Source organism: Symphalangus syndactylus, chromosome 3, assembly GCF_028878055.3.
Source record: "Symphalangus syndactylus isolate Jambi chromosome 3, NHGRI_mSymSyn1-v2.1_pri, whole genome shotgun sequence".
NCBI lineage: Eukaryota > Metazoa > Chordata > Mammalia > Primates > Hylobatidae > Symphalangus > Symphalangus syndactylus.
In genome coordinates, this window is record NC_072425.2 from 120,140,850 (window position 1) to 120,168,797 (window position 27,948).

At 38.1% G+C, this 27,948-nt stretch overlaps 1 protein-coding gene across 3 annotated transcripts in view; it reads left to right on the forward strand.

The window, feature by feature from the left end:
• DYNC2H1 (dynein cytoplasmic 2 heavy chain 1) overlaps positions 1-27,948 on the forward strand; it is a 380,304-nt gene that overhangs the window by 15,634 nt on the left and 336,722 nt on the right. For all 3 annotated transcript variants that reach the window (XM_055272928.2, XM_055272929.2, XM_055272930.2), the window contains exons 12-18: positions 267-462; positions 10,261-10,356; positions 15,172-15,324; positions 15,934-16,032; positions 17,099-17,238; positions 17,324-17,552; positions 24,860-24,987. In XM_055272928.2, coding sequence (XP_055128903.1) covers positions 267-462; positions 10,261-10,356; positions 15,172-15,324; positions 15,934-16,032; positions 17,099-17,238; positions 17,324-17,552; positions 24,860-24,987 — 1,041 coding nt within the window. The remainder of the gene's footprint in view (positions 1-266; positions 463-10,260; positions 10,357-15,171; positions 15,325-15,933; positions 16,033-17,098; positions 17,239-17,323; positions 17,553-24,859; positions 24,988-27,948) is intronic.

Below are 27,948 nucleotides of genomic sequence, written 5' to 3' on the forward strand. Positions count from 1 at the left end.
TTAAGAGATTGATTTTTCTTACTTTAAAACTGCTTGGTTGAAATATTAATGTGATGATACATTTTGGATATTGCAGTTTGTTTCCAAAATCTGAATTGTGAAATAATATACGGAAAAAACCCACAACTTAAAAGCTATAATTAAAAAGTCTTTTTTTAAACTCTGAGCTAATATTAGATGTACAGAAAAGTTGTAAAAACTATTGTGTTTATTAGTCAAAACAGTGAGAATATGAAACTTAACAGGTTATTTATTTTGTTTTATAGTATTGAGGCTAGTAGTCGAATTATGGAATTGGATTCTAATGATGGATCATTAAAAGTGCATTATTCAGATCGTTTGGTGATTCTTCTGAGAGAAGTTCGTCAGCTCTCTGCACTTGGCTTTGTTATTCCTGCCAAAATACAGCAAGTTGCAAACATTGCACAGAAATTCTGCAAGCAAGCAATTATTCTTAAACAAGTATGAAATTACATTTTTTGAATACCTGCCTATTTGGAGTTCATTACATTAAACTAGAATATGCTAAAGGCTTTTTTAAAAAATTTATTTAGGCTAATAGAATAGCACTGCTAGCTGTGAAATTATGTTTTGCTAAATGAGTCCATTACAAAATTTGCTTTGTAAACTATAAGGAATTTATTAAATTATTATTGTTTATTGCTTTTCACTCTAAAAAGCATTTGGAAAATAGTGTTATTCTTCTTTTGTTTCATGTTACTTGCACGGGTTTTTTTTTTTTAATTTTTAATTTTTTAATTTTTTATTATTATACTTTAGGTTTTAGGGTACATGTGCACAATGTGCAGGTTTGTTACATATGTATCCATGTGCCATGTTGTTTTGCTGCACCCATTAACTCGTCATTTAGCATTAGGTATATCTCCTAATGCTGTCCCTCCCCCCTCCCCCCACCCCACAACAGTCCCCGGAGTGTGATGTTCCCTTTCCTGTGTCCATGAGTTCTCATTGTTCAGTTCCCACCTATGAGTGAGAACATGCGGTGTTTGGTTTTTTGTCCTTGCGATAGTTTACTGAGAATGATGTTTTCCAGTTTCATCCATGTCCCTACAAAGGACATGAACTCATCATTTTTTATGGCTGCATAGTATTCCATGGTGTATATGTGCCACATTTTCTTAATCCAGTCTATTGTTGTTGGACATTTGGGTTGGTTCCAACTCTTTGCTATTGTGAATAGTGCCGCAATAAACATACGTGTGCATGTGTCTTTGTAGCAGCATGATTTATAGTCCTTTGGGTATATACCCAGTAATGGGATGGCTGGGTCAAATGGTATTTCTAGTTCTAGATCCCTGAGGAACCGCCAAACTGACTTCTACAGTGGTTGAACTAGTTTACAGTCCCACCAACAGTGTAAAAGTGTTCCTATTTCTCCACATCCTCTCCAGCACCTGTTGTTTCCTGACTTTTTAATGATGGCCATTCTAACTGGTGTGAGATGGTATCTCATTGTGGTTTTGATTTGCATTTCTCTGATGGCCAGTGATGATGAGCATTTTTTCATGTGTTTTTTGGCTGCATAAGTGTCTTCTTTTGAGAAGTGTCTGTTCATGTCCTTCGCCCACTTTTTGATGGGGTTGTTTGTTTTTTTCTTGTAAATTTGTTTGAGTTCATTGTAGATTCTGGATATTAGCCCTTTGTCAGATGAGTAGGTTGCAAAAATTTTCTCCCATTCTGTAGGTTGCCTGTTCACTCTGATGGTAGTTTCTTTTGCTGTGCAGAAGCTCTTTAGTTTAATGAGATCCCATTTGTCAATTTTGGCTTTTGTTGCCATTGCTTTTGGTGTTTTAGACATGAAGTCCTTGCCCATGCCTATGTCCTGAATGGTATTGCCTAGGTTTTCTTGTAGGATTTTAATGGTTTTAGGTCTAACATTTAAGTCTTTAATCGATCTTGAATTAATTTTTGTATAAGATGTAAGGAAGGGATCCAGTTTCAGCTTTCTACATATGGCTAGCCAGTTTTCCCAGCACCATTTATTAAATAGGGAATCCTTTCCCCATTGCTTGTTTTTGTCAGATTTGTCAAAGATCAGATAGTTGTAGATATGCGGCATCATTTCTGAGGGCTCTGTCCTGTTCCATTGATCTATGTCTCTGTTGTGGTACCAGTACCATGCTGTTTTGGTTACTGTAGCCTTGTAGTATAGTTTGAAGTCAGGTAGTGTGATGCCTCCAGCTTTGTTCTTTTGGCTTAGGATTGACTTGGCGATGTGGGCTCTTTTTTGGTTCCATATGAACTTTAAAGTAGTTTTTTCCAATTCTGTGAAGAAAGTCATTGGTAGCTTGATGGGGATGGCATTGAATCTATAAATTACCTTGGGCAGTATGGCCATTTTCACGATCTTGATTCTTCCAACCCATGAGCATGGAATATTCTTCCATTTGTTTGTATCCCCTTTTATTTCATTGAGCAGTGGTTTGTAGTTCTCCTTGAAGAGGTCCTTCACATCTCTTGTAAGTTGGATTCCTAGGTATTTTATTGTCTTTGAAGCAATTGTGAATGGGAGTTCACTCATGATTTGGCTCTCTGTTTGTCTGTGATTGGTGTACAAGAATGCTTGTGATTTTTGTACATTAATTTTGTATCCTGAGACTTTGCTGAAGTTGCTAATCAGCTTAAGGAGATTTTGGGCTGAGATGATGGGGTTTTCTAGATATACAGTCATGTCATCTGCAAACAGGGACAATTTGACTTCCTCTTTTCCTAATTGAATACCCTTTATTTCCTTCTCCTGCCTGATTGACATGGCCAGAACTTCCAGCACTATGTTGAATAGGAGTGGTGAGAGAGGGCATCCCTGTCTTGTGCCAGTTTTCAAAGGGAATGCTTCCAGTTTTTGCCCATTCAGTATGATATTGGCTGTGGGTTTGTCATAGATAACTCTTATTGTTTTGAGGTACGTCCCATCAATACCTAATTTACTGAGAGTCTTTAGCATGAAGTGTTGTTGAATTTTGTCAAAGGCCTTTTCTGCATCTATTGAGATAATCATGTGGTTTTTGTCTTTGGTTCTGTTTATATGCTGGATTACATTTATTGATTTGTGTGTGTTGAACCAACCTTGCCTCCCAGGGATGAAGCCCACTTGATCATGGTGTATAAGCTTTTTGATGTGCTGCTGGATTTGGTTTGCCAGTATTTTACTGAGGATTTTTGCATCAATGTTCATCAAGGATATTGGTCTAAAATTATCTTTTTTGGTTATGTCTCTGCCAGGCTTTGGTATCAGGATGATGCTGGCCTCATAAAATGTGTTAGGGAGGATTCCCTCTTTTTCTATCGATTGGAATAGTTTCAGAAGGAATGGTACCAGCTCCTCCTTGTACCTCTGGTAGAATTCGGCTGTGAATCCATCAGGTCCTGGACTGTTTTTGGTTGGTAAGCTATTGATTATTGCCACAATTTCAGAACCTGTTATTGGTCTATTCAGAGATTCAACTTCTTCCTGGTTTAGTCTTGGGAGGGTGTATTTGTCGAGGAATTTATCCATTTCTTCTAGATTTTCTAGTTTATTTGCATAGAGGTGTTTGTAGTATTCTCTGATGGTAGATTGTATTTCTGTGGGATCAGTGGTGATATCCCCTTTTTCATTTTTTATTGCATCTATTTGATTCTTCTCTCTTTTCTTCTTTATTAGTCTTGCTAGTGGTCTATCAATTTTGTTGATCTTTTCAAAAAACCAGCTCCTGGATTCATTAATTTTTTGAAGGGTTTTTTGTGTCTCTATTTCCCTCAGTTCTGCTCTGATTTTAGTTAGTTCTTGCCTTCTGCTAGCTTTTGAATGTGTTTGCTCTTGCTTTTCTAGTTCTTTTAATTGTGATGTTAGGGTGTCAATTTTAGATCTTTCCTGCTTTCTCTTGTGGGCATTTAGTGCTATAAATTTCCCTCTACACACTGCTTTGAATGTGTCCCAGAGATTCTGGTATGTTGTGTCTTTGTTCTCGTTGGTTTCAAGGAACATCTTTATTTCTGCCTTCATTTCATTATGTACCCAGTAGTCATTCAGGACCAGGTTGTTCAGTTTCCATGTAGTTGAGTGGTTTTGAGTGAGTTTCTTAATCCTGAGTACTAGTTCGATTGCACTGTGGTCTGAGAGACAGTTTGTTATAATTTCTGTTCTTTTACATTTGCTGAGGAGAACTTTACTTCCAACTATGTGGTCAATTTTGGAATAGGTGTTGTGTGGTGCTGAAAAAAATGTATATTCTGTTGATTTGGGGTGGAGAGTTCTGTAGATGTCTATTAGGTCTGCTTGGTGCAGAGCTGAGTTCAATTCCTGGGTATCCTTTTTAACTTTCTGTCTCATTGATCTGTCTAATGTTGACAGTGGGGTGTTAAAGTCTCCCATTATTATTGTGTGGGAGTTTCAGTTCCTTTGTAGGTCACTCAGGACTTGCTTTATGAATCTGGGTGCTCCTGTATTGGGTGCATATATATTTAGGATAGTTAGCTCTTCTTGTTGAATTGATCCCTTTACCATTATGTAATGGCCTTCTTTGTCTCTTTGGACCTTTGTTGGTTTAAAGTCTATTTTATCAGAGACTAGGATTGCAACCCCTGCCTTTTTTTGTTTTCCATTTGCTTGATAGATCTTCCTCCATCCCTTTATTTTGAGTCTATATGTGTCTCTTTACGTGAGATGGGTTTCCTGAATACAGCACACTGATGGGTCCTGACTCCTTATCCAGTTTGCCAGTCTGTGTCTCTTAATTGGAGCATTTAGCCCATTTACATTTAAAGTTAATATTGTTATGTGTGAATCTGATCCTGTCATTATGATGTTAGTTGGTTATTTTGCTCGTTAGTTGATGAGGTTTCTTCCTAGCCTCGATGGTCTTTACAATTTGGCATGTTTTTGCAGTGGCTGGTACCGGTTCTTTCTTTCCATGTTTAGTGCTTCCTTCAGGAGCTCTTTTAGGGCAGGCCTGGTGGTGACAAAATCACTCAGCATTTGCTTGTCTGTAAAGTATTTTATTTCTCCTTCACTTATGAAGCTTAGTTTGGCTGGATATGAAATTCTGGGTTGAAAATTCTTTTCTTTAAGAATGTTAAATATCGGCCCCCACTCTCTTCTGGCTTGTAGAGTTTCTGCCGAGAGATCAGCTGTTAGTCTGATGGGCTTCCCTTTGTGGGTAACCCGACCTTTCTGTCTGGCTGCCCTTAACATTTTTTCCTTCATTTCAACTTTGGTGAATCTGACAATTATGTGTGTTGGAGTTGCCCTTCTCGAGGAGTATCTTTGTGGCATTCTCTGTATTTCCTGAATCTGAATGTTGGCCTGGCTTGCTAGATTGGGGAAGTTCTCCTGGATAATATCTAGCAGAATGTTTTCCAACTTGGTTCCATTCTCGCCATCATTTTCAGGTACACCAATCAGACGTAGGTTTGGTCTTTTCACATAGTCCCAAATTTCTTGGAGGCTTTGTTCATTTCTTTTTATTCTTTTTTCTCTAAACTTCCCTTCTCACTTCACTTCATTCATTTCGTCTTCCATCACCAATACCTTTTCTTCCAGTTGATCGCATCTGCTACCGAGGCTTCTGCAATCTTCGCATAGTTCTCGATACTTGGCTTTCAGCTCCATCAGCTCCTTTAAGCCCTTCTCTCCATTGGTTATTCTAGTTATCCATTCGTCTAATTTTTATTCAAAGTTTTTAACTTCTTTGCTATTGTTTTGAATTTCCTCCTGTAGCTCGGAGTAGTTTGATCATCTGAAGCCTTCTTCTCTCAACTCATCAAAGTCATCCTCTGTCCAGCTTTGTTCTGTTGCTGGTGAGGAACTGCGTTCCTTTGGAGGAGGAGAGGTGCTCTGCTTTTTAGAGTTTCCAGTTTTTCTGCTCTGTTTTTTCCCCATCTTTGTGGTTTTATCTACTTTTGGTCTTTGATGCTGGTGATGTACAGATGGGTTTTTGGTGTGGATGTCCTTTCTGTTTCTTAGTTTTCCTTCTACCAGACAGGACCCTCAGCTGCAGGTCTGTTGGAGTTTACTAGAGGTCCACTCCAGACCCTGTTTGGCTGGGTGTCAGCAGTGGTGGCTGCAGAAGAGCGGATTTTCGTGAGACCACAAATTCAGCTGTCTGATAGTTCCTCTGGAAGTTTTGTCTCAGAGGAGTACCTGGCCGAGTGAGGTGTCAGTCTGTCCCTACTGGGGGGTGCCTCCCAGTTAGGCTGCTCGGGGGTCAGGGACCCACTTTAGGAGGCAGTCTGTCCGTTCTCAGATCTCCTCCTGTGTGCTGGGAGAACCACTACTCTCTTCAAAGCTGTCAGTCAGACAGGGACATTTAAGTCTGCAGAGGTTCCTGCTGAATTTTTGTTTGTCTGTGCCCTGCCCCCAGAGGTGGAACCTACAGAGGCAGGCAGGCCTCCTTGAGCTGTGGTGGGCTCCACCCAGTTCGAGCTTCCTGGCTGCTTTGTTTACCTAAGCAAGCCTGGGCAATGGCGGGCACCCCTCCCCCAGCCTCGCTGCCGCCTTGCAGTTTGATCTCAGACTGCTGTGCTAGCAATCAGCAAGACTCCATGGGCATAGGACCCTTCGAGCCAGGTGCGGGACACAATCTCCTAGTGTGCCGTTTTCCAGGCCCGTTGGAAAAGCACAGTATTAGGGTGGGACTGACCTAATTTTCCAGGTGCTGTCTGTTACCCCTTTCTTTGACTAGGAAAGGGAACTCCCTGACCTCTTGCACTTCCCGAGTGAGGCAACGCCTCGCACTGCTTCGGCTCGCGCACAGTGCGCTTCACGGACTGTCCTGCACCCACTGTTTGGCACTCCCTAGTGAGATGGAACCAGTACCTCAAACAGAAATGCAGAAATCACCCGTCTTCTGTTTCGCTCAGGCTGGGAGCTATAGACCGGAGCTGTTCCTATTCGGCCATCTTGGCTCCGAAAACTCTTTCATGGGTTTTAAAGGACCTTCTAATTAAGGAGTCCTCTGCCTGCCTTCTTGGAGCAGTGTCTTAAAGAATTATCAGGTTGATGAATGGTTTCTGTTTCTTGTCATTTTCTCAGTCTACCTAAGAGCACATTGCCATAATTTCACTTGTCTAAAAATCAACTATTATCAGCTCACAGTCTAGCTCCATGACGTGGCATACAAGGCCCTTCCTAATCATGACCCAACTAAACTGACTGGTTTTGGCCTTTACTACTTATGCACTTCCCCGTCATACTGTACCCTATGCTTCAGTAATATAAAGCTTTGCTTTTATCTGAACATGTCTCCATGCGTTGAAATCTGTTCTCTGATTGGAAACTCAGTGTGATTGTTTAATTTCCAATTCACAAGTCTCACTTTCTCTGTTGTGTCTTTCTTTAGTTGATTTTTATTCTTTGGGCAGTGTGAAAATCACTATTGTAATACTTCTCATATTGTATCTGATTTTTTTCATTTTTTCTTTGTCTTATTATATTTCAGATGGCAGGAACAGTATCTTGTATATTTGGTCTTTCATTTATTCTTTTATTCAAGAAAGATTCATTGAGCGTCTACCCTGTCAGGCATAGCGTAGTGAGGATATAAAAATGAATACATTACTATCATAGTCAGGCACGGAATTTCTTAGCCTCTTTACTTTTGATAGTTTGGACCAATTCTTTTTTTAGGGGGCTGTGCTTTGCTTTGCATGTTTTTTATTGGCATTCCTGTCCTGCACCTAGTATATCCGGTAGCATCTGCTTAGTGCTGCCAATCAAAAATGTCTCTAGACATTGCCAAATGTTCCCTGAGGTATACTCTGCTTTGGTTGAGAATCACTGGTCTAGTGAGAGAGAGCAAACTAAACATTGAGTGCTCATTAAATACCAGGCCTTGTGGTAGATGCTTCATTATGTTATTTTTAATTAATTCCCCATTGTACCACTGATCTAATTGGGGATCAGATGTTTAACAAAGTTTTCCCAGTTTCACATAGATAGTAAGTTATGAAGCTGGGATTTGATAACTTACTAACTCTAGAACTCATATTTTTTTTTTTTTTTTTTTTTGAGATGGAGTCTCGCTCTATCACCCAGGCTAGAGTGCAGTGGTGCCTTCTCAGCTCACCGCAAACTCCATCTCCTGGGTTCATGCCATTCTCCTGCGTCAGCCTCCTGAGTAGCTGGGACTATAGGGGCCCGCCACCATGCCCAGCTAATTTTTTTTGTACTTTTAGTAGAACTAGGGTTTCACCATTTTAGCCAGTATGGTCTTGATCTGACCTCGTGATCCGCCTGCCTTGGCCTCCCAAAGTGCTGGGATTACAGGCGTGAGCCACTGCGCCCGGCCTATTTGTTTCATTTCAATATAGTAATGAACAAGTAGATCAATATTTAATATATTATAAGTACTATATTACAGATGTTCAGGAAGTCCTGTGAAAGCATAGAGATAGGAAGTTTCCATTCTTTTCCTAGGTAGGGATAGAAGTAGTAGCAGGTAAGTCTTTTCAGAGGCATGATTGATGTGAGTCTGGAAGAGTGTACATATATTTTTCTCAAGTACACAGAGGGTTGGGTGATCATTTCAGTCAGAGCGACTACTTAAAAGCAGAGAGGCTTGCTTACTTTAATATGATAAGTATTTAGTCTGACACCAATAGAAGCTCAAAAAATCAATGATCATAGGTATTTGTATTTACCCTAGAAGAACAACTGGGAAAATCTATTTATATATGCCTTTATTTCTGAGCAGATATTTAGCTGGAATAGGGTGTATAAAGCAGAATGTTGGATAGATAGCAGTATGGCTAGATTGTAACAGAATATATACTACTCTATTGCTTCTGGTTTTCTTGATTGTACTTTGTCTGGGCCTATTTTTGTGGTACAGAATAAGTAGAGTGGGTTTTCCCCACCAAATAAAGTATATTTTTACATGTATTAGTGGAAAGAAGAGGATCTCTATAAAATTAGTTAAGAAATATTTTTTAAGCATCTACTATGTGCCAAGAATTTTGTGAGATGCTGGGGCCACAAATATTAAGTTTCCTTAAACGCCTTAGACTCAGCCCAGGGTGTCCCACTTGGTCTTATTCCCTGAACTGCTCCTTTTTCCACCAACACAGTTAACAGTGTCCTCCTTTGTCCAACATTGTTCCCTGTAGGATCTCTATTTATTAATTAATTCAACAAGCATTTATTGAGTGCTTGCTGTTTGCTTGGCTCTGTTCTTACAGCTGTCATTCCAGTTGGAGAGACAGATAACAAACACATAAATATATAATGCAATGTTAGGCAGTGATAGTGATAAATGCCTTGAAGAAGAATAAAACAATAAAGATATTGTGACAAAGACTGCTGTTTTATACTGACTGGTCAGGTTAGGTATGCCTTGATGAAGAGGTAATGTTTGAGAAGAGACAGGACATAAAGTAGGCAAAAGAACCATGCAAATGTCTAGAGGAAGACTATTCCAGGGAGAGGGAATGGCAGATGCAGAATTCTAGAAGGAAGCCTCACTTGTTAGGTGAGAATAATAGTAAAAAGGCCAGTTTGGCTCATTCTTTAGTATATTGGGAGACAATTTGAAAGTTTTTAGGTAATAGTTTTGGGATTTTTGGGTTTTATTCTCAAGTATGTTGGGAAGTCATTAGGTTTTGTGTAGGCAAGAGGTGTGATATATGTTTAAAGAAGACCACTCTGGCTGCTTTCAATAGATTATAGGAGGACATGATTGGAAGCAGAGAGACCAGTTAGGAAATCTGTTGCACTGGTCTTGCCCAGAGATGAGAGTGTGTGGATTGGGATGCAATTGATGGGGGTTGGGGAAAGTGGTTGGATTCAAGATATATTTTGAGAGTATAGGCAATAGGCTTTTGTTGATGTGGAATATGAGAGAAGCATTAAGGATATCTCAAAGAATTTTTGGTCTGAGACATGAATAAATTATTGTGGCATATACTGAAAAAAGAAGGAGCAGATTTGGAGAAGTGCAGGAATTAAGAATTTAGTTTTTTAGCACTTAACATGCTTCAGTGAGTTCCTTCTTTCCTATGAGATTATGAACTTGATTCCAGGGACAACGTTTTATAATCTATGTTTAATCAGACCTCAGGACATGACTTGGCAAATTGTAGGAACTCAACACTTACTTGTTGATTGTGTATATTAATACATGAGCAAATGCCTTATTGGAGATGAAAAACCAATTTTCTGTTTAAATTTTAGGATTGAGAAAAGTTAATATTTTCATTCAAACAAAAATAAAAAAATTAAAAATGAAGTTATTAATTATTACTAATTGGACTTTTACTTTGTAGGTGGCACATTTTTATAATTCTATTGATCAACAAATGATTCAAAGTCAGAGGCCGATGATGTTACAATCTGCCTTAGCATTTGAACAGATAATTAAGGTAAATGGGCTTTTAATTTTATTATAATTAGATTTTACATGTGAAGTGTTTAATTCTTAATTTTCCGTTGCTCCCTTCAGCTTAACATATCAAATGACCTACATTTTGTTTTGCTTCCAGGGATTTCCTTCACTCTTAACAAGTAAAATTATTTTTTCCAACTGTAGGTTTAAGTGGTTAGAATATTTCATATATTTTGGTACTGATTTTGATCAATTGCATTGATATAGATAGAAAATGATTTGTATGATGTTATATTCATTTATCCTCTGAAGTTTGAGGTCCTTATACACAAGGTTCCTTAGACCTTTTCCACCACCTCCCAATTTTGTAATGTAAGATTTATTTCCTTTTTATTTGTGGTTATTTAAATGTCCATATATAAGAAATTAGGAACCCGGGTGTGGTGGCTTACACCTGTCATCCCAGCACTTTCGAGGCCGAGGCGGATGGATCACCTGACATCAGGAGTTTGAGACCAGCCTGGTCAACATGGTGAAACCCCTTCTCAACTAAAAATACAAAAAAATTAGCCAGGCGTGGTGGTGGGTGCCTGTAATCCCAGCTACTCGGGAGGCTGAGGCAGGAGAATCGCTTGAACCCAGGAGGTGGAGGTTGCAGTGGGTCGAGATCGTGCCACTGCACTCTAGCCTAGGAGACAGAGCGACTCCATCTGAAAAAAAAAGAAAAAAAAGAAAGAAAAAGAAATTAGGAAAACCCATAATAGTGTTTAAACTGAATGTTACTATGTGACTACTAACTTTTTGAAGTCTGTATTTTTAGTCTTCATAGACATGAAATGTTTGACAAAAATAAGCAGAAGAGGTATATACCATTTTATTTTTTTCTATTTGAAAGTGGATAACTAGTTGTGTCAGGATCCTCAGGACCACCCCAGATTCTTTGATTTGCTCAGAGGATCCACAGTACTCAGTGTATGGTCATACTCATAGCAGTATTTATTATGGTGAATGCATACAAAGTAAAATCAGCAAAGGGAAAGGTGCATGATGGGGTGAAGTCCCAAGAAAACAGGTACAAACTTCTAAGAGTCCTCTCCCAGTGGAATCCCAGAGGGTGTACTTATTTTTTGCAGCAACAAATTGTAACACATGTGAAACTTCGTGTTACTGGAGAAGATCATTAGAGACTCAAAACCTAGGTTTTTATCAGGGATGGCCACGTAGACACTTTCTGCCTAGTATGCACTGAAATTCCAAACTCTCAGAAGGAAAGCAAATATTCAGCATAAACCAAATTATTTAGGTACAGTGAGCCACTCTTATCAGAGTGATAGGAACTCTTCTGAAATCTAAGTTCCCAAATGCCAGCTAAGGGACATCTTTTAAGCAGGTCTTTTGAAGGATGGTAGTCAGACCTGCTATGTTAACTCTTTTCTGCACGCTAGTTCTCAAGCTTGATAATTCTAGAAGTTACATCATTCATATTATAGATGTTATTAAAAGCACTTTTTTTCTTGTTGGCAGAGATTAACATGAGTTTATAATGCAAAGTTTAAAAACATAGGTAAACAAAAATAGATGTCGTATAATCATGCCATCAAGAAATGACCATTTTAAGAAGTCTGGTGTCCATTCTTTGAAATATTTTTCTATGCAAATTTTTGAAAATGTGTGCATATTTAAAAAATATATGCATAGTTTTGGAAATGGAATCACACTTTATTATTTTTGACCTTTTCCCTCTAATGTATAGATCATTTTAGCTGTAAGTCCTTACAACTTTTTCTTCCCTAATAGATTTGTTTAAAATAAAGTCTGTTGACATTTCTGAAGAGGAAACTTATTTTGTAAAATTGTGTTGTGAGAAGTAAATATATTTAACAAGTTAAAGGAGACATTGTAGTGGTTATAAAACTAGGATAGGCGTAGAGAGAACATTAAAGTTCTGTATGATGCTCTACTTACAATATTGTAGAAAATTGGACTGTAATTTATTTTCGTATTCTCAAGCAATAGAACAGTAAGTGATATATAGTAATTATTCAGTAAACACTTTTTAATTCATCAGCTATTTATTGAGCATCTCCTATATTCCAGAGACTTACTATGCCTTCATTGACCCCTTCAAGTGAAGTATAGAAACTTTTCTTCTATTTAGGTTTCTTCAGTCTCTCTACTTCTATATATTAGTCTTAAATATTTTCCCTACATACATCGAAACCACTTCAGATGGTGTTATAATTTTTCCCCAATCATCAAATACGATTTAAGAAACTCATGACAAAAAGGATAGTTTACTATATAGTTATATTTTTTACTTATCCCAATATTCTTTTTTTTTTGAGATGGAGTCTAGCTCTGTTGCCCCGGCTGGAGTGCAGTGGCACAATCTCGGCTCTCTGCAAGCTCTGTCTCCCGGATTCACCCATTCTCCTGCCTCAGCCTCAGAGTAGCTGGCACTACAGGTGCCCACCACCATGCCTGGCAAATTTTTTTGTATTTTTTAGTAGAGATGGGGTTTCACTGTGTTAGCCAGGATGGTCTCCCCAGTATTCTTTTTTTTTTCTCAAGTTCTATGCTCCTTTTGATATTTTTTCTTCTTCTTTAAAGAAATAACTTCCTTTAGCCATGGTTTAAGATTAGGTGTGCTGATGACAAATTTGCTTATCTTTCCTTTGTCTGATAATGTTTTCCTGTTTTCCTTTTCCCTCATTCCTGAAGGATGTTTTAAATAGATATAAAATGCATATTTGACATTTTTTTTTAGCACTTTAAACATTTTCCACGTCCTGCCAGCATCCATGATTTCAGCTGACAAATTACTGTCATTTGAATTGTGTTCCTTTCTGAATAATGCATTGTTTCTCTTTGGCTCCATTCAAGATTTCAAAGAATCTTTGTCTTTAGTTTTCAGAAGTTTAATTATTGTCTAGGAAAGCATACAATCCTTTTTTAAGTTTATCCTATTTGGGGTTTACTCAGCTTCCTGAATCTGTAGGTTTATGTCTTTTGCCAAATTTGTTAAGTTTTCAGTTACTGTTTTTTGAATTTATTGTTTTTCTCTCTTCTTCCTTTTAGGAAGCATTTATATAAATACACATATAATGCTTAGGAAGCATGTATGTATATATATAAAATCCTTGGAAGCTAATATATATATTAACTCTTTTGTCTCAGAGCCTCTGTTCATTTTTCCCTTTATTTTCTCTTTGTTGTTCAAATTAGGTAAACTCTATTGATTTTTTCTCAAATGTACTGATTATATCCTCTAACATCTCCACTCTGCTATTGAGTCCATCCAGCCAGGTTTACATTTCTGTTATTGTATTTTTCAGTTTTATATATTCCATCTCTTTTTTTTTTTTTTTTTTGAGACGGAGTCTCGCTCTGTCGCCCAGGCTGGAGTGCAGTGGCGCAATCTCGGCTCACTGCAAGCTCCGCCTCCCGGGTTCACGCCATTCTCCTGCCTCAGCCTCTCCGAGTAGCTGGGACTACAGGCGCCCGCCACCACGCCCGGCTAATTTTTTGTATTTTTAGTAGAGACGGGGTTTCACCGTGGTCTCGATCTCCTGACCTCGTGATCCGCCCACCTCGGCCTCCCAAAGTGCTGGGATTACAAGCATGAGCCACCGCGCCCGGCCTTTTTATAATTCTATTTTTTCTTGAGGTATTCTGTTTTTCACTAGTTTCAAGAGAATTTGTAACTGCCTGTTGAAGCATTTTTATGATGGCTGCCTTAAAATCCTTGTCAGATAATTCTTATATCAGATTCATTTCAGTGTTCACATCTGTTATCTTTTCTCATTCAAGTTGTGTTTTTTTTTAGCTCTTGGTATCACAGGTGATTTTCCCTTATATTCTGGTCATTTTGGATATTATGATGCACTGTATAATATTTAATTTTTATATTTTAGAAAACAGTTTCTTTGCTGAGAGGCTTGGGAGTGTGTGTGTGTGTGTGTGTGTGTGTGTGTTGAGTTTCCTGCTGGGCCCTACATTACCAAAGTGGAGCATTTGTACACTAATTCATTGCAGATGACTGGAATGGAAGTTTAGTGCTCCATTTTACTTTACTGATACCTTGTTGTGAAAGTGAGGCACCAACTTGGAGGCACCTTGTTGCCTCCAAGCTGGGGTGTAAGCTCAGCTCCCTACTGGGCCCTGTTGACATTAGGGAGGAGGAGTAGAGGAGTGGAGGGCAGAGTCACACCGCTGTGAGTGGGGGTTGGAACTCAGCTCCTTGTTCAGCCTCATGATATTACCTTGTCAGGGGGATTGGAACACTGCATGCTTTTGCCAAGTAGGTGATGGAAGATCAGCTTCTACTTAGTCTCACTGAAATATTAGAAAGGGGTGATTTTCTTCTTGGTGTTAAGCTACAATAGGATGTGTATTGCTAAAAACATTTTCTGTTGTTAGGCTGCTGTTTTCCTAGCCATTTATAGACTTCTCCTGGAGCTTTTTTAGTCTGTGCCTGTCAGTGGTTCCAGATTGGAAGCTTCTCCAGCGCCCTGTCCTGGATGTATAGGAGATAATAAGGAAACCCAGGTTTGTCATGCCTTAATTCCTGAGGTTTCTAGGATGTCTGCCTTCTTCATTCTTCCTTTCCAGCACCTTATCCTTGTTTGTTGTGTTATGTCTAGGGCTTTTTAGTTGTAAAAGGGAGAAGCTGGAAGAAATGGGCTACTCAATCTTTTCCAGACTGTCTTATCATTTATAAAATGGAAAATTATTATGTTCTTTCTTTATTGCAGGTCAGAGTTGGGGATAGTCGAACTTTTGATATAGAATATTGAAACTTTTGGAAAAAAGAAATACTTATACATACTAAAGGTTATTTATTGTACCATAGAATTCAAAAACAGGAAGTGGAGGGAAATCACAGATTACTTGGGATAATCCTAGAGAATTAGAAGGCTATATCCAAAAACTCCAAAATGCTGCTGAACGGCTTGCCACTGAAAATAGAAAACTGAGAAAATGGCACACTACATTTTGTGAAAAGGTATATTTTGTTTATAAAATTGAATAAGCTATGAATGATATTATTTAAAAAGTCATTAAGATACAATTTTTAAAAACTTATTTTGAAATAATTTGAGACTTAAAGTTACAAAAATAGTACAGAGAAATCACAATTCCTGTTTGCCCAAATTCTTGTTAACAACTTATATAACCGGAGTAGTTATCAAAACCAGGAAACAGACTGTTTTGAATTTTACAATTTTCCACTAACATTCTTTTTTTTTCCAGGATACCATCTAGAATCCAACTCTGCACTTAGTTGTTGAGTCTCTGTAGCCTCCCCCTCCTCAGTCTTTTCCTTGTTTTTCATGACTTTGATGAGTACTGATCAGTTATTTTGTAGAATCTCTCTTGATTTGGGTTTATATGATGTTTTCCCATATTAGATTGGGACTATCTTATTTTGGCAGGAATAGCACAGAAGTGATGTTTTGCCCTTCTCAGTACATTGGTCAAGTATTGATATGTCTTGTATAGATTAAGTTAAACTTGATCACTTGGTTAAGGTGGTATCTGTCAGGTTTCTCCACTGATAAGTTACTATTTTTCCAGCAGTACTTTGAGACTAGTATGCTCTAATTTTTCATAGGTGGTTGTTCTTATGAATATTGATCTGCTTCGGCAGCAACAGCGTTGGAAAGATGGATTACAAGAATTGAGAACTGGCTTAGCAACTGTAGAAGCCCAGGTAGAGTATGTTTTATTTGGTGTGTATACTTTGAAATATGACCTTTTCAGAATATAAGTACAATATATGAATTCCTGAGAAGTTCATAAAAGTTATCTTTAAATCTTACTAATAAATACCTAATATATTTATAATTTTTGACTGAATTATATATAAAGACCATATATGAACAATCAATTTACATTTAAAAATATAAAAATAAGTTCCTCTAGTGTCTTATGGAATGCCAAATTCCTCAATTCAGAATTTTTAGATTTTTGTCTTGGTATTTAAATATCTATCACTTGTTAGTTCTCTTCTAGGTGATTGTGATAGCCGTAAAAACAAAGTTAAGTTTAGGTAGAATCCTAATGATTGAAATAATTTTATTTCAGATTTTTTTCCTTTTTGGAGGTAAAATTTGAGTTCTATTCATATTTTGATATAATAGTTGATGCATGGTGGCTAGCACAAAGCCTGCTACATAGTAGATGGTGATGGAATCTTAGCAGAATATGAGTTAGATGTCTCACACATTTACATATATTTAATATTTTTCAGTTTTTATAACTTCAAGAAAAGGCAAAAGTACTAGAATGGATATATTTATGGTTGTATAGAAGCAAAAAAGTATGTAAATTCTTATGAGCAATCTAATATTTTAAATCTCATATGTTTTAAGATGTGTAGTAGATTTACATTATGTAAGAAGTGGGAAGGGAAGAGAAGAGCTATACTTGATGGGAATTTTTGAAAAAGGACTAAGAAGTTCACAAAATAAACCAGTATTTGTGGTACTACATCATAAAATAAAGTCCAAATATAAAAGTCATTTAATATTTGCTTGGTTTTTAAATTTTGCTGATCTTTTAAAATAGTATTTATAAGTATGAAGATTAGATTTTCATATTTGTCTCTAAATAAACTTATACGGAGAGTGACAAGGATGTACCTGTTTTCACATATTTGAAATGAGTTGGTTTTATTTTTGTGATTATAATTGTGGATTATGTGACATGAAAGTATTAAATGAAAAATCCATTCAACTGCCTAATTTTTAAATTAAAATGTGAATGTAACACATTAGGGATTCCAAGCAAGTGACATGCATGCATGGAAACAACACTGGAATCATCAACTGTACAAAGCTCTGGAGCATCAGTACCAGATGGGCTTAGAAGCACTTAATGAGAATTTGCCAGAAATAAATATAGACTTAACTTACAAGTAAGATGTTTTTTCAACCCCAATTTAATGTTCATTGTATAATTTTCTAATAATTTATGTTTTAAAGTTATTTATTTACTTTTAGACAGGGACGATTACAATTCAGGCCCCCTTTTGAAGAAATCCGGGCTAAATATTATAGAGAAATGAAGAGATTCATCGGCATTCCAAATCAGTTTAAGGGAGTGGGTGAGGCAGGAGATGAATCTATTTTTTCTATTATGATTGATAGAAATGCAAGTGGATTTTTGACGATTTTCAGCAAAGCAGAAGATCTGTTTAGAAGATTGTCAGCTGTTTTACACCAACATAAGGTATAGAACATGTAATGTTCCATCCTTGCATCATAAAATTATTTCTGACTGATTGAATTTACATTAGATATATACATTAATAGTTTATCTTGTGTGGCGTAACATTAAAATATGGCAAAGCAGAGAGCTGGATTTGTAGGTAGTTATATAACCTAGATTTATACTGCAGAAGAGAAAAAAGTTATGGGAAAGTTTTTTTTTTTTTTAATACTTTAAGTTTTAGGGTACATGTGCACAATGTGCAGGTTTGTTACATATGTATACATGTGCCATGTTGGTGTGCTGCACCCATTAACTCGTCATTTAGCATTAGGTATATCTCCTAATGCTATCCCTCCCCACTCCCCCCACCCCACAACAGGCCCCGGAGTGTGATGTTCCCCTTCCTGTGTCCATGTGTTCTCATTGTTCAATTCCCACCTATGAGTGAGAACATGCGGTGTTTGGTTTTGTCCTTGTGATAGTTTACTGAGAATGATGATTTCCAGTTTCATCCATGTCCCTATAAAGGACATGAACTCGTCATTTTTTATGGCTGCATAGTATTCCATGGTGTATATGTGCCACATTTTCTTAATCCAGTCTATCATTGTTGGACATTTGGGTTGGTTCCAAGTCTTTGCTATTGTGAATAGTGCTGCAATAAACATATGTGTGCATGTATCTTTATAGCAGCATGATTTATAGTCCTTTGGGTATATACCCAGTAATGGGGTGGCTGGGCCAAATGGTATTTCTAGTTCTAGATCCCTGAGGAATCGCCACACTGACTTCCACAATGGTTGAACTAGTTTACAGTCCCACCAACAGTGTAAAAGTGTTCCTATTTCTCCACATCCTCTCCAGCACCTGTTGTTTCCTGACTTTTTAATGATGGCCATTCTAACTGGTGTGAGATCATATCTCATTGTGGTTTTGATTTGCATTTCTCTGATGACCAGTGATGATGAGCATTTTTGCATGTGTTTTTTGGCTGCATAAATGTCTTCTTTTGAAAAGTGTCTGTTCATGTCCTTCGCCCACTTTTTGATGGGGTTGTTTGTTTTTTTCTTGTAAATTTGTTTGAGTTCATTGTAGATTCTGGATATTAGCCCTTTGTCAGATGAGTAGGTTGCGAAAATTTTCTCCCATTCTGTAGGTTGCCTGTTCACTCTGATGGTAGTTTCTTTTGCTGTGCAGAAGCTCTTTAGTTTAATTAGATCCCATTTGTCAATTTTGGCTTTTGTTGCCATTGCTCTTGGTGTTTTAGACATGAAGTCCTTGTCCACGCCCATGTCCTGAATGGTAATGCCTAGGTTTTCTTCTAGGGTTTTTATGGTTTTAGGTCTAACATGTAAGTCTTTAATCCATCTTGAATTAATTTTTGTATAAGGTGTAAGGAAGGGATCCAGTTTCAGCTTTCTACATATGGCTAGCCAGTTTTCCCAGCACCATTTATTAAATAGGGAATCTTTTCCCCATTTCTTTTTTTTGTCAGGTTTGTCAAAGATCAGATAGTTGTAGATATGCGGCATTATTTCTGAGGGCTCTGTCCTGTTCCATTGGTCTATATCTCTGTTTTGGTACCAGTACCATGCTGTTTTGGTTACTGTAGCCTTGTAGTATAGTTTGAAGTCAGGTAGTGTGATGCCTCCAGCTTTGTTCTTTCGGCTTAGGATTGACTTGGCGATGTGGGCTCTTTTTCGGTTCCATATGAACTTTAAAGTAGTTTTTCCAATTCTGTGAAGAAAGTCATTGGTAGCTTGATGGGGATGGCATTGAATCTATAAATTACCATGGGCAGTATTGCCATTTTCACGATCTTGATTCTTCCGACCCATGAGCATGGAATGTTCTTCCATTTGTTTGTATCCTCTTTTATTTCATTGAGCAGTGGTTTGTAGTTCTCCTTGAAGAGGTCCTTCACATCCCTTGTAAGTTGGATTCCTAGGTATTTTATTCTCTTTGAACCAATTGTGAATGGGAGTTCACTCATGATTTGGCTCTCTGTTTGTCTGCTATTGGTTTATAAGAAAGCTTGTGATTTTTGTACATTGATTTTGTATCCTGAGACATTGCTGAAGTTGCTTATCAGCTTAAGGAGATTTTGGGCTGAGACAATGGGGTTTTCTAGATATACAATCCTGTCATCTGCAAACAGGGACAATTTGACCTTCTCTTTTCCTAATTGAATACCCTTTATTTCCTTCTCCTGCCTAATTGCTCTGGCTAGAACTTCCAACACTATGTTGAATAGGAGTGGTGAGAGAGGGCATCCCTGTCTTGTGCCAGTTTTCAAAGGGAGTGCTTCCACTTTTTGCCCATTCAGTATGATATTGGCTGTGGGTTTGTCATAGATAACTCTTATTGTTTTGAGGTACGTCCCATCAATACCTAATTTATTGAGAGTTTTTAGCATGAAGTGTTGTTGAATTTTGTCAAAGCCCTTTTCTGCATCTATTGAGATAATCATGTGGTTTTTGTCTTTGGTTCTGTTTATATGCTGGATTACATTTATTGATTTGCGTATGTTGAACCAGCCTTGCATCCCAGGGATGAAGCCCACTTGATCATGGTGGATAAGGTTTTTGATAATGCTGCTGGATTCGGTTTGCCAGTATTTTATTGAGGATTTTTGCATCAATGTTCATCAAGGATATTGGTCTAAAATTCTCTTTTTGGGTTGTGTCTCTGCCAGGCTTTGGTATCAGGATGATGCTGCCCTCATAAAATGAGTCAGGGAGGATTCCCTCTTTTTGTATTGACTGGAATAGTTTCAGAAGGAATGGTACCAGTTCCTCCTTGTACCTCTGGTAGAATTCAGCTGTGAGTCCATCAGGTCCTGGACTCTTTTTGGTTGGTAAGCTATTGATTATTGCCACAATTTCAGAGCCTGTTATTGGTCTATTCAGAGATTCAACTTCTTCCTGATTTAGTCTTGGGAGGGTGTATGTGTCGAGGAATTTATCCATTTCTTCTAGATTTTCTAGTTTATTTGCATAGAGGTGTTTGTAGTATTCTCTGATGGTAGTTTGTATTTCTGTGGGATCAGTGGTGATATCCCCTTTATCATTTTTTATTGCGTCTATTTGATTCTTCTCTCTTTTCTTCTTTATTAGTCTTGCTAGTGGTCTGTCAATTTTGTTGATCTTTTCAAAAAACCAGCTCCTGGATTCATTAATTTTTTGAAGGGCTTTTTGTGTCTCTATTTCCCTCAGTTCTGCTCTGATTTTAGTTATTTCTTGCCGTCTGCTAGCTTTTGAATGTGTTTGCTCTTGCTTTTCTAGTTCTTTTGATTGTGATGTTAGGGTGTCAGTTTTGGATCTTTCCTGCTTTCTCTTGTGGGAATTTAGTGCTATAAATTTCCCTCTACACACTGCTTTGAATGTGTCCCAGAGATTCTGGTATGTTGTGTCTTTGTTCTCGTTGGTTTCAAGGAACATCTTTATTTCTGCCTTCATTTCATTATGTACCCAGTAGTCATTCCGGAGCAGGTTGTTCAGTTTCCATGTAGTTGAGCGGTTTTGAGTGAGTTTCTTAATCCTGAGTTCTAGTTTGACTGCACTGTGGTCTGAGAGACAGTTTGTTATAATTTCTGTTCTTTTATGTTTGCTGAGGAGAGCTTTATTTCCAACTATGTGGTCAATTTTGGAATAGGTGTGGTGTGGTGCTGAAAAAAATGTATATTCTGTTGATTTGGGGTGGAGAGTTCTGTAGATTTCTATTAGGTCTGCTTGGTGCAGAGCTGAGTTCAATTCCTGGGTATCCTTTTTAACTTTCTGTCTCATTGATCTGTCTAATGTTGACAGTGGGGTGTTAAAGTCTCCCATTATTATTGTGTGGGAGTCTAAGTCTCTTTGTAGGTCACTCAGGACTTGCTTTATGAATCTGGGTGCTCCTGTATTGGGTGCATATGTATTTAGGATAGTTAGCTCTTCTTGTTGAATTGATCCCTTTACCATTATGTAATGGCCGTCTTTGTCTCTTTTGATCTTTGTTGGTTTAAAGTCTGTTTTATCAGTGACTAGGATTGCAACCCCTGCCTTGTTTTGTTTTCCGTTTGCTTGGTAGATCTTCCTCCGTCCTTTTATTTTGAGCCTATGTGTGTCTCTGCACGTGAGATGGGTTTCCTGAATACAGCACACTGATGGGTCTTGACTCTTTATCCAATTTGCCAGTCTGTGTCTTTTAATTGGGGCGTTTAGTCCATTTACATTTAAAGTTAATATTGTTATGTGAGAATTTGATCCTGTCATTAGATGTTAGCTGGTTATTTTGCCTGTTTGTTGATGCAGTTTCTTCCTAGCATTGATGATCTTTACAATTTGGCATGATTTTGCAGTGGCTGGTACCAGTTGTTCCTTTCATGTTTAGTGCTTCCTTCAGGAGCTCTTTTAGGGCAGGCCTGGTGGTGACAAAATCTCTCAGCATTTACTTGTCTGTAAAGTATTTTATTTCTCCTTCACTCATGAAGCTTAGTTTGGCTGGATATGAAATTCTGGGTTGAAAATTCTTTTCTTTAAGAAGTTGAATATCGGCCCCGAGTCTTTTCTGGTTCGTAGAGTTTCTGCCGAGAGATCAGCTGTTAGTCTGATGGGCTTGCCTTTGTGGGTAACACGACCTTTCTTTCTGGCTGCTCTTAACATTTTTTTCCTTCATTTCAAGTTTGGTGAATCTGACAATTATGTGTGTTGGAGTTGCTCTTCTCGAGGAGTATCTTTGTGGCGTTCTCGTATTTCCTGAATCTGAATGTTGACCTGCCTTGCTAGATTGGGGAAGTTCTCCTGGATGATATCCTGCAGAGTGTTTTCCAGCTTGGTTCCATTCTCCCTGTCACTTTCAGGTGCACCAATCAGACATAGGTTTGGTCTTTTCACATAGTCCCATATTTCTGGGAGGCTTTGTTCATTTCTTTTTATTCTTTTTTCTTTAAACTTCCCTTCTCACTTCATTTCATTCATTTCATCTTCCATCACTGATACCCTTTCTTCCAGTTGATTGCGTCGTCTCCTGAGGCTTCTGCATTCTTCACGTAGTTCTTGAGCCTTGGCTTTCAGCTCCATCAGCTCCTTTAAGCACTTCTCTGTATTGGTTATTCTAGTTAATACATTTGTCTAATTTTTTTTGAAAGTTTTTAACTTCTTTACCTTTGGTTTGAGTTTCCTCCTGTAGCTCGGAGTAGTTTGATCGTCTGAAGCCTTCTTCTCTCAACTCGTCAAAGTCATTCTCCATCAGCTTTGTTCCGTTGTTGGTGAGGAACTGTGTTATTTTGGAGGAGGCGCTCTGCTTTTTAGAATTTCCAGTTTTTCTGCTCTGTTTTTTCCCCATCTTTGTGGTTTTATCTACTTTTGATCTTTGATGATGGTGATGTGCAGATGGGTTTTTGGTGTGAATATCCTTTCTGTTTGTTAATTTTCCTTCTAACAGACAGGACCCTCAGTTTCAGGTCTGTTGGAGTTTGCTAGAGGCCCACACCAGACCCTGCTTTCCTGGGTCTCAGCAGCAGAGGCTGCAGAACAGTGGATTTTTGTGAACTGCGAATGCAGCTGCCTGATCGTTCCTCTGGAAGTTTTGTCTCAGAGGAGTACCAGGCCGTGTGAGGTGTCAGTCTGCCCCTACTTGGAGGTGCCTCCCAGTTAGGCTGCTCGGGGGTCGGGGGTCAGGGATCAGGGACCCACTTGAGGAGGCCGTCTGCCCGTTCTCATGTCTCCAGCTGCGTGCTGGGAGAACTACTACTCTCTTCAAAGCTGTCAGACAGGGACATTGAATTCTTCAGAGGTTACTGCTGTCTTTTCGTTTGTCTGTGCCCTGCCCCCAGAGGTGGAGCCTACAGAGGCAGGCAGCCCTCTTTGAGCTGTGGTGGGCTCCACCCAGTTCGAGCTCCCTGGCTGCTTTGTTTACGTAAGCAAGCCTGGGCAATGGCGGGCGCCTCTACCCCAGCCTGGCTGCCGCCTTGCAGTTTGATCTCAGACTGCTGTGCTAGCAATCAGTGAGACTTCGTGGGCATAGGAACCTCCGAGCCAGGTGTGGGATATCGTCTCCTGGTGTGCCGTTTTTTAAGCCCGTTGGAAAAGCGCAGTATTAGGGTGGGAGTGACCTGGTTTTCCAGGCGCCATCTGTCACTCCTTTCTTTGACTAGGAAAGGGAACTTCCCGAGTGAGGCAATGCCTCGCCCTCCTTCGGCTCACGCACGGTGCTCTGCACCTGCTGTTCTGCGCCCACCTTCTGGCACTCCCTAGTGAGATGAACCCAGTACCTTAAATGGAAATGCAGAAATCACCAGTCTTCTGCGTCGCTCACGCTGGGAGCTGTAGACTGGAGCTGTTCCTATTTGGCCGTCTTTGGGAAAGTTTTTTTGTTTTTTTTTTTTGTCTTTGACTATTTTGTGACAATTGAGAAACTTTTTTTTTTGCTTTTTATTTTTTAAAATTGTTGTGTCATCTTGGCGGGTTGGGCATGGTGGCTCATGCCTGTAATCCCAGCACTTTGGGAGGCCGAGGCTAATGGAGCACTTGAGGTCAGGAGTTTGAGACCAGCCTGGTCAACATGGTGAAACATCATCTTTATTAAAATACAAAAATTATCCGGGTGTGGTGGTGGGCACCTGTAATCTCAACTACTATGGAGGCTGAAGTAGGAGAATCACTTAAACCAGGGAGGTAGAGGTTTCAGTGAGCTTAGATCACACCACTGTACTCCAGGCTGGGTGGCAGAGCAAGACTCCATCTCAAGAAAAAAAGAAAATGTGTCAGTTTAGAATGTGATATGGTTCTGTTGTGTCAATTTGAATTCTTCTTCTGAAACCCTCAAATATTACTGAAATCAGGGCAATTTAACAGCTTATTTCTGTTTAAGTATATCATCCCAACTAACTTTAAGTATAAACTAATTGTATTTCTCATTTGTATTGATCCTGAGACATATGACTGAAAATTTGACCAGTTTCTTAACTGCGACTGCAATACTTCTGTGTCTTAGATTTCTAGGATGAATCTGGACACTTTCAGATTTGTAGCCTGTAGTGACTCTTGGTTTTGTAGAAGTGATTCCACCTTTGAAATTTTGTATATATTTAATTTGAGAAGAGAATCTAAATAGAGGGTTTATATAATTTTCTTTAAAAGTTTATGATCACTGCATTTGCATATTAAATCTTTTTTTCTTTTTATTCTTTAGGCTTTGCAGTAATGCTTATATTACCTAAATTGACACTTGAATACCTCATATTTTCCTCTTTTTATTGGTTTTAATAGTTGGATCCTATTCTATTATATGTTAACGTATTGGTTCTGTGTCTTTAATAATACATTTTTTCTTTCTTTAAATAGGAATGGATTGTAATTGGGCAAGTTGATATGGAAGCTCTGGTGGAAAAGCATCTTTTTACTGTACATGATTGGGAGAAAAATTTTAAAGCATTAAAAATAAAAGGCAAAGAAGTAGAACGACTTCCAAGGTATTGGAGTTTAATGTAGTACTTACATAACATAATAATTTTTTGACATGGACAGTAAGGGAGCTCTTTACTTAGTGGCATTGAAGTCAGATCAGCTTCTTGCCTCCTCCAGATCTCAGCTATGACACTTGAGTATCATCTAGGTAGGGCATTACAGATAATAAAACAAGTTTTCCTTCTAGAAGCTCTGCTGGTGGAGACCTATTTAGGTAAAACAGACTGAAGAAAGAGGCTTCTATCTTCATCTGGTAAGAAGAGCTATGTTTGATATGCATTGGCACAATCTCTGTATGGTTAGAAGCTACTGGTGAGAGCATACTAGAGAATATAAAGCCAGTGACCTTTCACTCTGCTTTTGTACTGCTCTGCTTCCTTTCAAGATGCCCTGGAAGGCACACAACATAGTGCTGCATCTAGATATTGCCCTAAATGTATACAAAAGCCTCTGAGGGGCAACTCAGCTGCTTGAGAATATTGTCTCCTTGTATCTGAAATACTCACCACTAGAACCACTCTTAGCAGTAAGTTCCATGAAAGGCCTTGTGTAATCATGCATATATCACCTGTAAAGGATAATATAACTTTTATTAATTTATGTTTTCATTCTTTCAGTAAATACTTAGTAAGCATTTATAAAATGCAAAACTTTGTGCTTTAGGAGTACAAAGAGGAAGAAGACAGAGGACGTAAGATGAATTGCTTATTCTCTGGTAGTGCAGTAAGACAAATATATTTGATGATTAAGTCAAGTACACACAGGGGTTAAGTAAGTGGGCTCTGGAGTTAGGCAGCTGTTACCAGCTGTATGACTGACAGTCATTGAAATTGTGAACCTAAATTTCTTTAGCTTTAAAATATTAGCAGCAATAGTTATTAATCTCATAGTGTTTTGAGATAAGTGTTTCCATATAAGTAACTGGCACAGGGTATATTTTCAATAAATGTTAGTTACTTTTAATTGTTATTAATATCAGGTGGAATAGTCTATATTCCATATTAAAACTGAACTAAAACTATGGGGATTCAGAGGATGATGACATCCCCTCTGTCTGGGGCAAAATCAAGGAAAATCTTTGTTAGGATAGTAACACTTGAACTAGGATTTTGACAGGTGCAAATGAAAATGGGAGGGTAAAAAAGAACCTCTTAGCAAAAGGAATTGTGTGCTGAAAATATGAAGTTGGTTAATTGAAAATGTTATTAGAATTAATGTTTTATTAGGGACTAGAGAGAGATGATCCTGGAAAGGTATAGATAAGGTACAGATCTGGGAGTCTTACATTCAAAAATAGAGAATTTGGATTTTATTCATTTTGGGATGATTAGCTTTTAAAGGGTTCTAAACAGGAGTGTGTCAGTACCAAAGCTGTTCATTAGGAAATTTAATCTGGAAACACAGATATATGGTGGGATAAAGAGATCCTGGAGGCAGACTGGCTAGTCTGTCAGTCATCTAGAAGACCAGTAATAATAATGATAATTATTATTATTTTTTTGAGACAGAGTCTTGCTGCATCGCCCAGGCTGGAGTGTAGTGGCATATCTGCTCACTGCAACCTCCACTTCGTGGGTTTAAGTGATTCCCCTGCCTCAGCCTCCCGAGTAGCTGGGACTACAGGCACATGCCACCACACCCGGCTAATTTTTCGTATTTTAGTAGAGGTGGGGTTTCATTATGTTGGCCAGGCTGGTCTCCAACTCTTGACCTCAGGTGATCTGCCCAACTTGGCCTCCCAGAGTGCTGGGATTATAGGCATGAACCACCATGGCCGGCCATAATAATTAATTGAATTATCTTGTTGGAACTCAAAATGAGGAGGAGGAAATAGTATGAGGAATTAAGTTTTATTTATTGGAGGAAGATAAGGGATTAGGAATAGGAAGAGACAAATGACTTGAGGGTTTGAGCGTGGGTGATTTGGATACTGGTAGTACCATTAACATTAGTTTAAAGTAAGGAAAAGAAGAGATAGCGCTTTTGTAGTGCTTGCACATGGGGTTTTTTCTTCTCCATTGGGCCTTGCCTTTGATCCCAATCTTGCCCATCTTCTTTGACTTAATGCTGTCATCTGACTGCATAAGAACCTCTACTGCTACCTCTACTATTTTTTTGTCCCTTACTATAGATAGCTTTCTTATTTATGATCCTTGCCAAAAGAAAAAAAAATAAAAACAACAGTGCCTATCCCACACTGTATTTTTCATTTTGTCATTTCTTGCTAACAGATTAGCATATATTCATCTAAGTGAATACACACATATGCACATACAAACACACACATTTATTTTATCGGTACTTTTTGGAAATATGCTGTAAGATTAGAAAAGCTGTATTCTAATGATGTGTTTTAGATAGTATCATAAGAAAATCATTTTTGAATATGCATCTTTGATATATCATGAGTCATCTTCCACTTCTATCTCTGGTTGAACAGCATCTCAGTTTCATATTGTGAATATTTTCAAATGAAAGATGTTAGCCTTGTCCACAGCACTCTGTAGTTAGTGAGTAAAACTTCTTTGCTGTAATTAGATCACTTTATGTTAATTCATTAGCAAAATACAGTATAATATAATCTTTTGGGTTTTCCAAAATCACTTATCTTCATGTATCAAGTATCATAAATCATGAGTCTTTATGTGTCAGGATTTCAGAAATTTTATAACTTCGTGTGTCAAGAAAATTGGCTGTTATATATAGCTTTTGGTTGTTAAGAACTGTAGTTTAAACTTCTCCAGCTAGTAGGTGATTGAGAATAAATAAGTAAAACTTTAAAAGAAAATTATATTTTCAAATAAAATGGTATGTAATTAAAACATATAATTTGCCTCTTAAGGATCTCACCTGGCTCTATGCTTTAAGAAAGGCAAATAGCTTTCCAAATAACCTTTTCGACCAAAGTTTTCAGATTTGTTTTAACTTTGTATAATTTAAGATAAATATGAGATTTTCCTCAGATA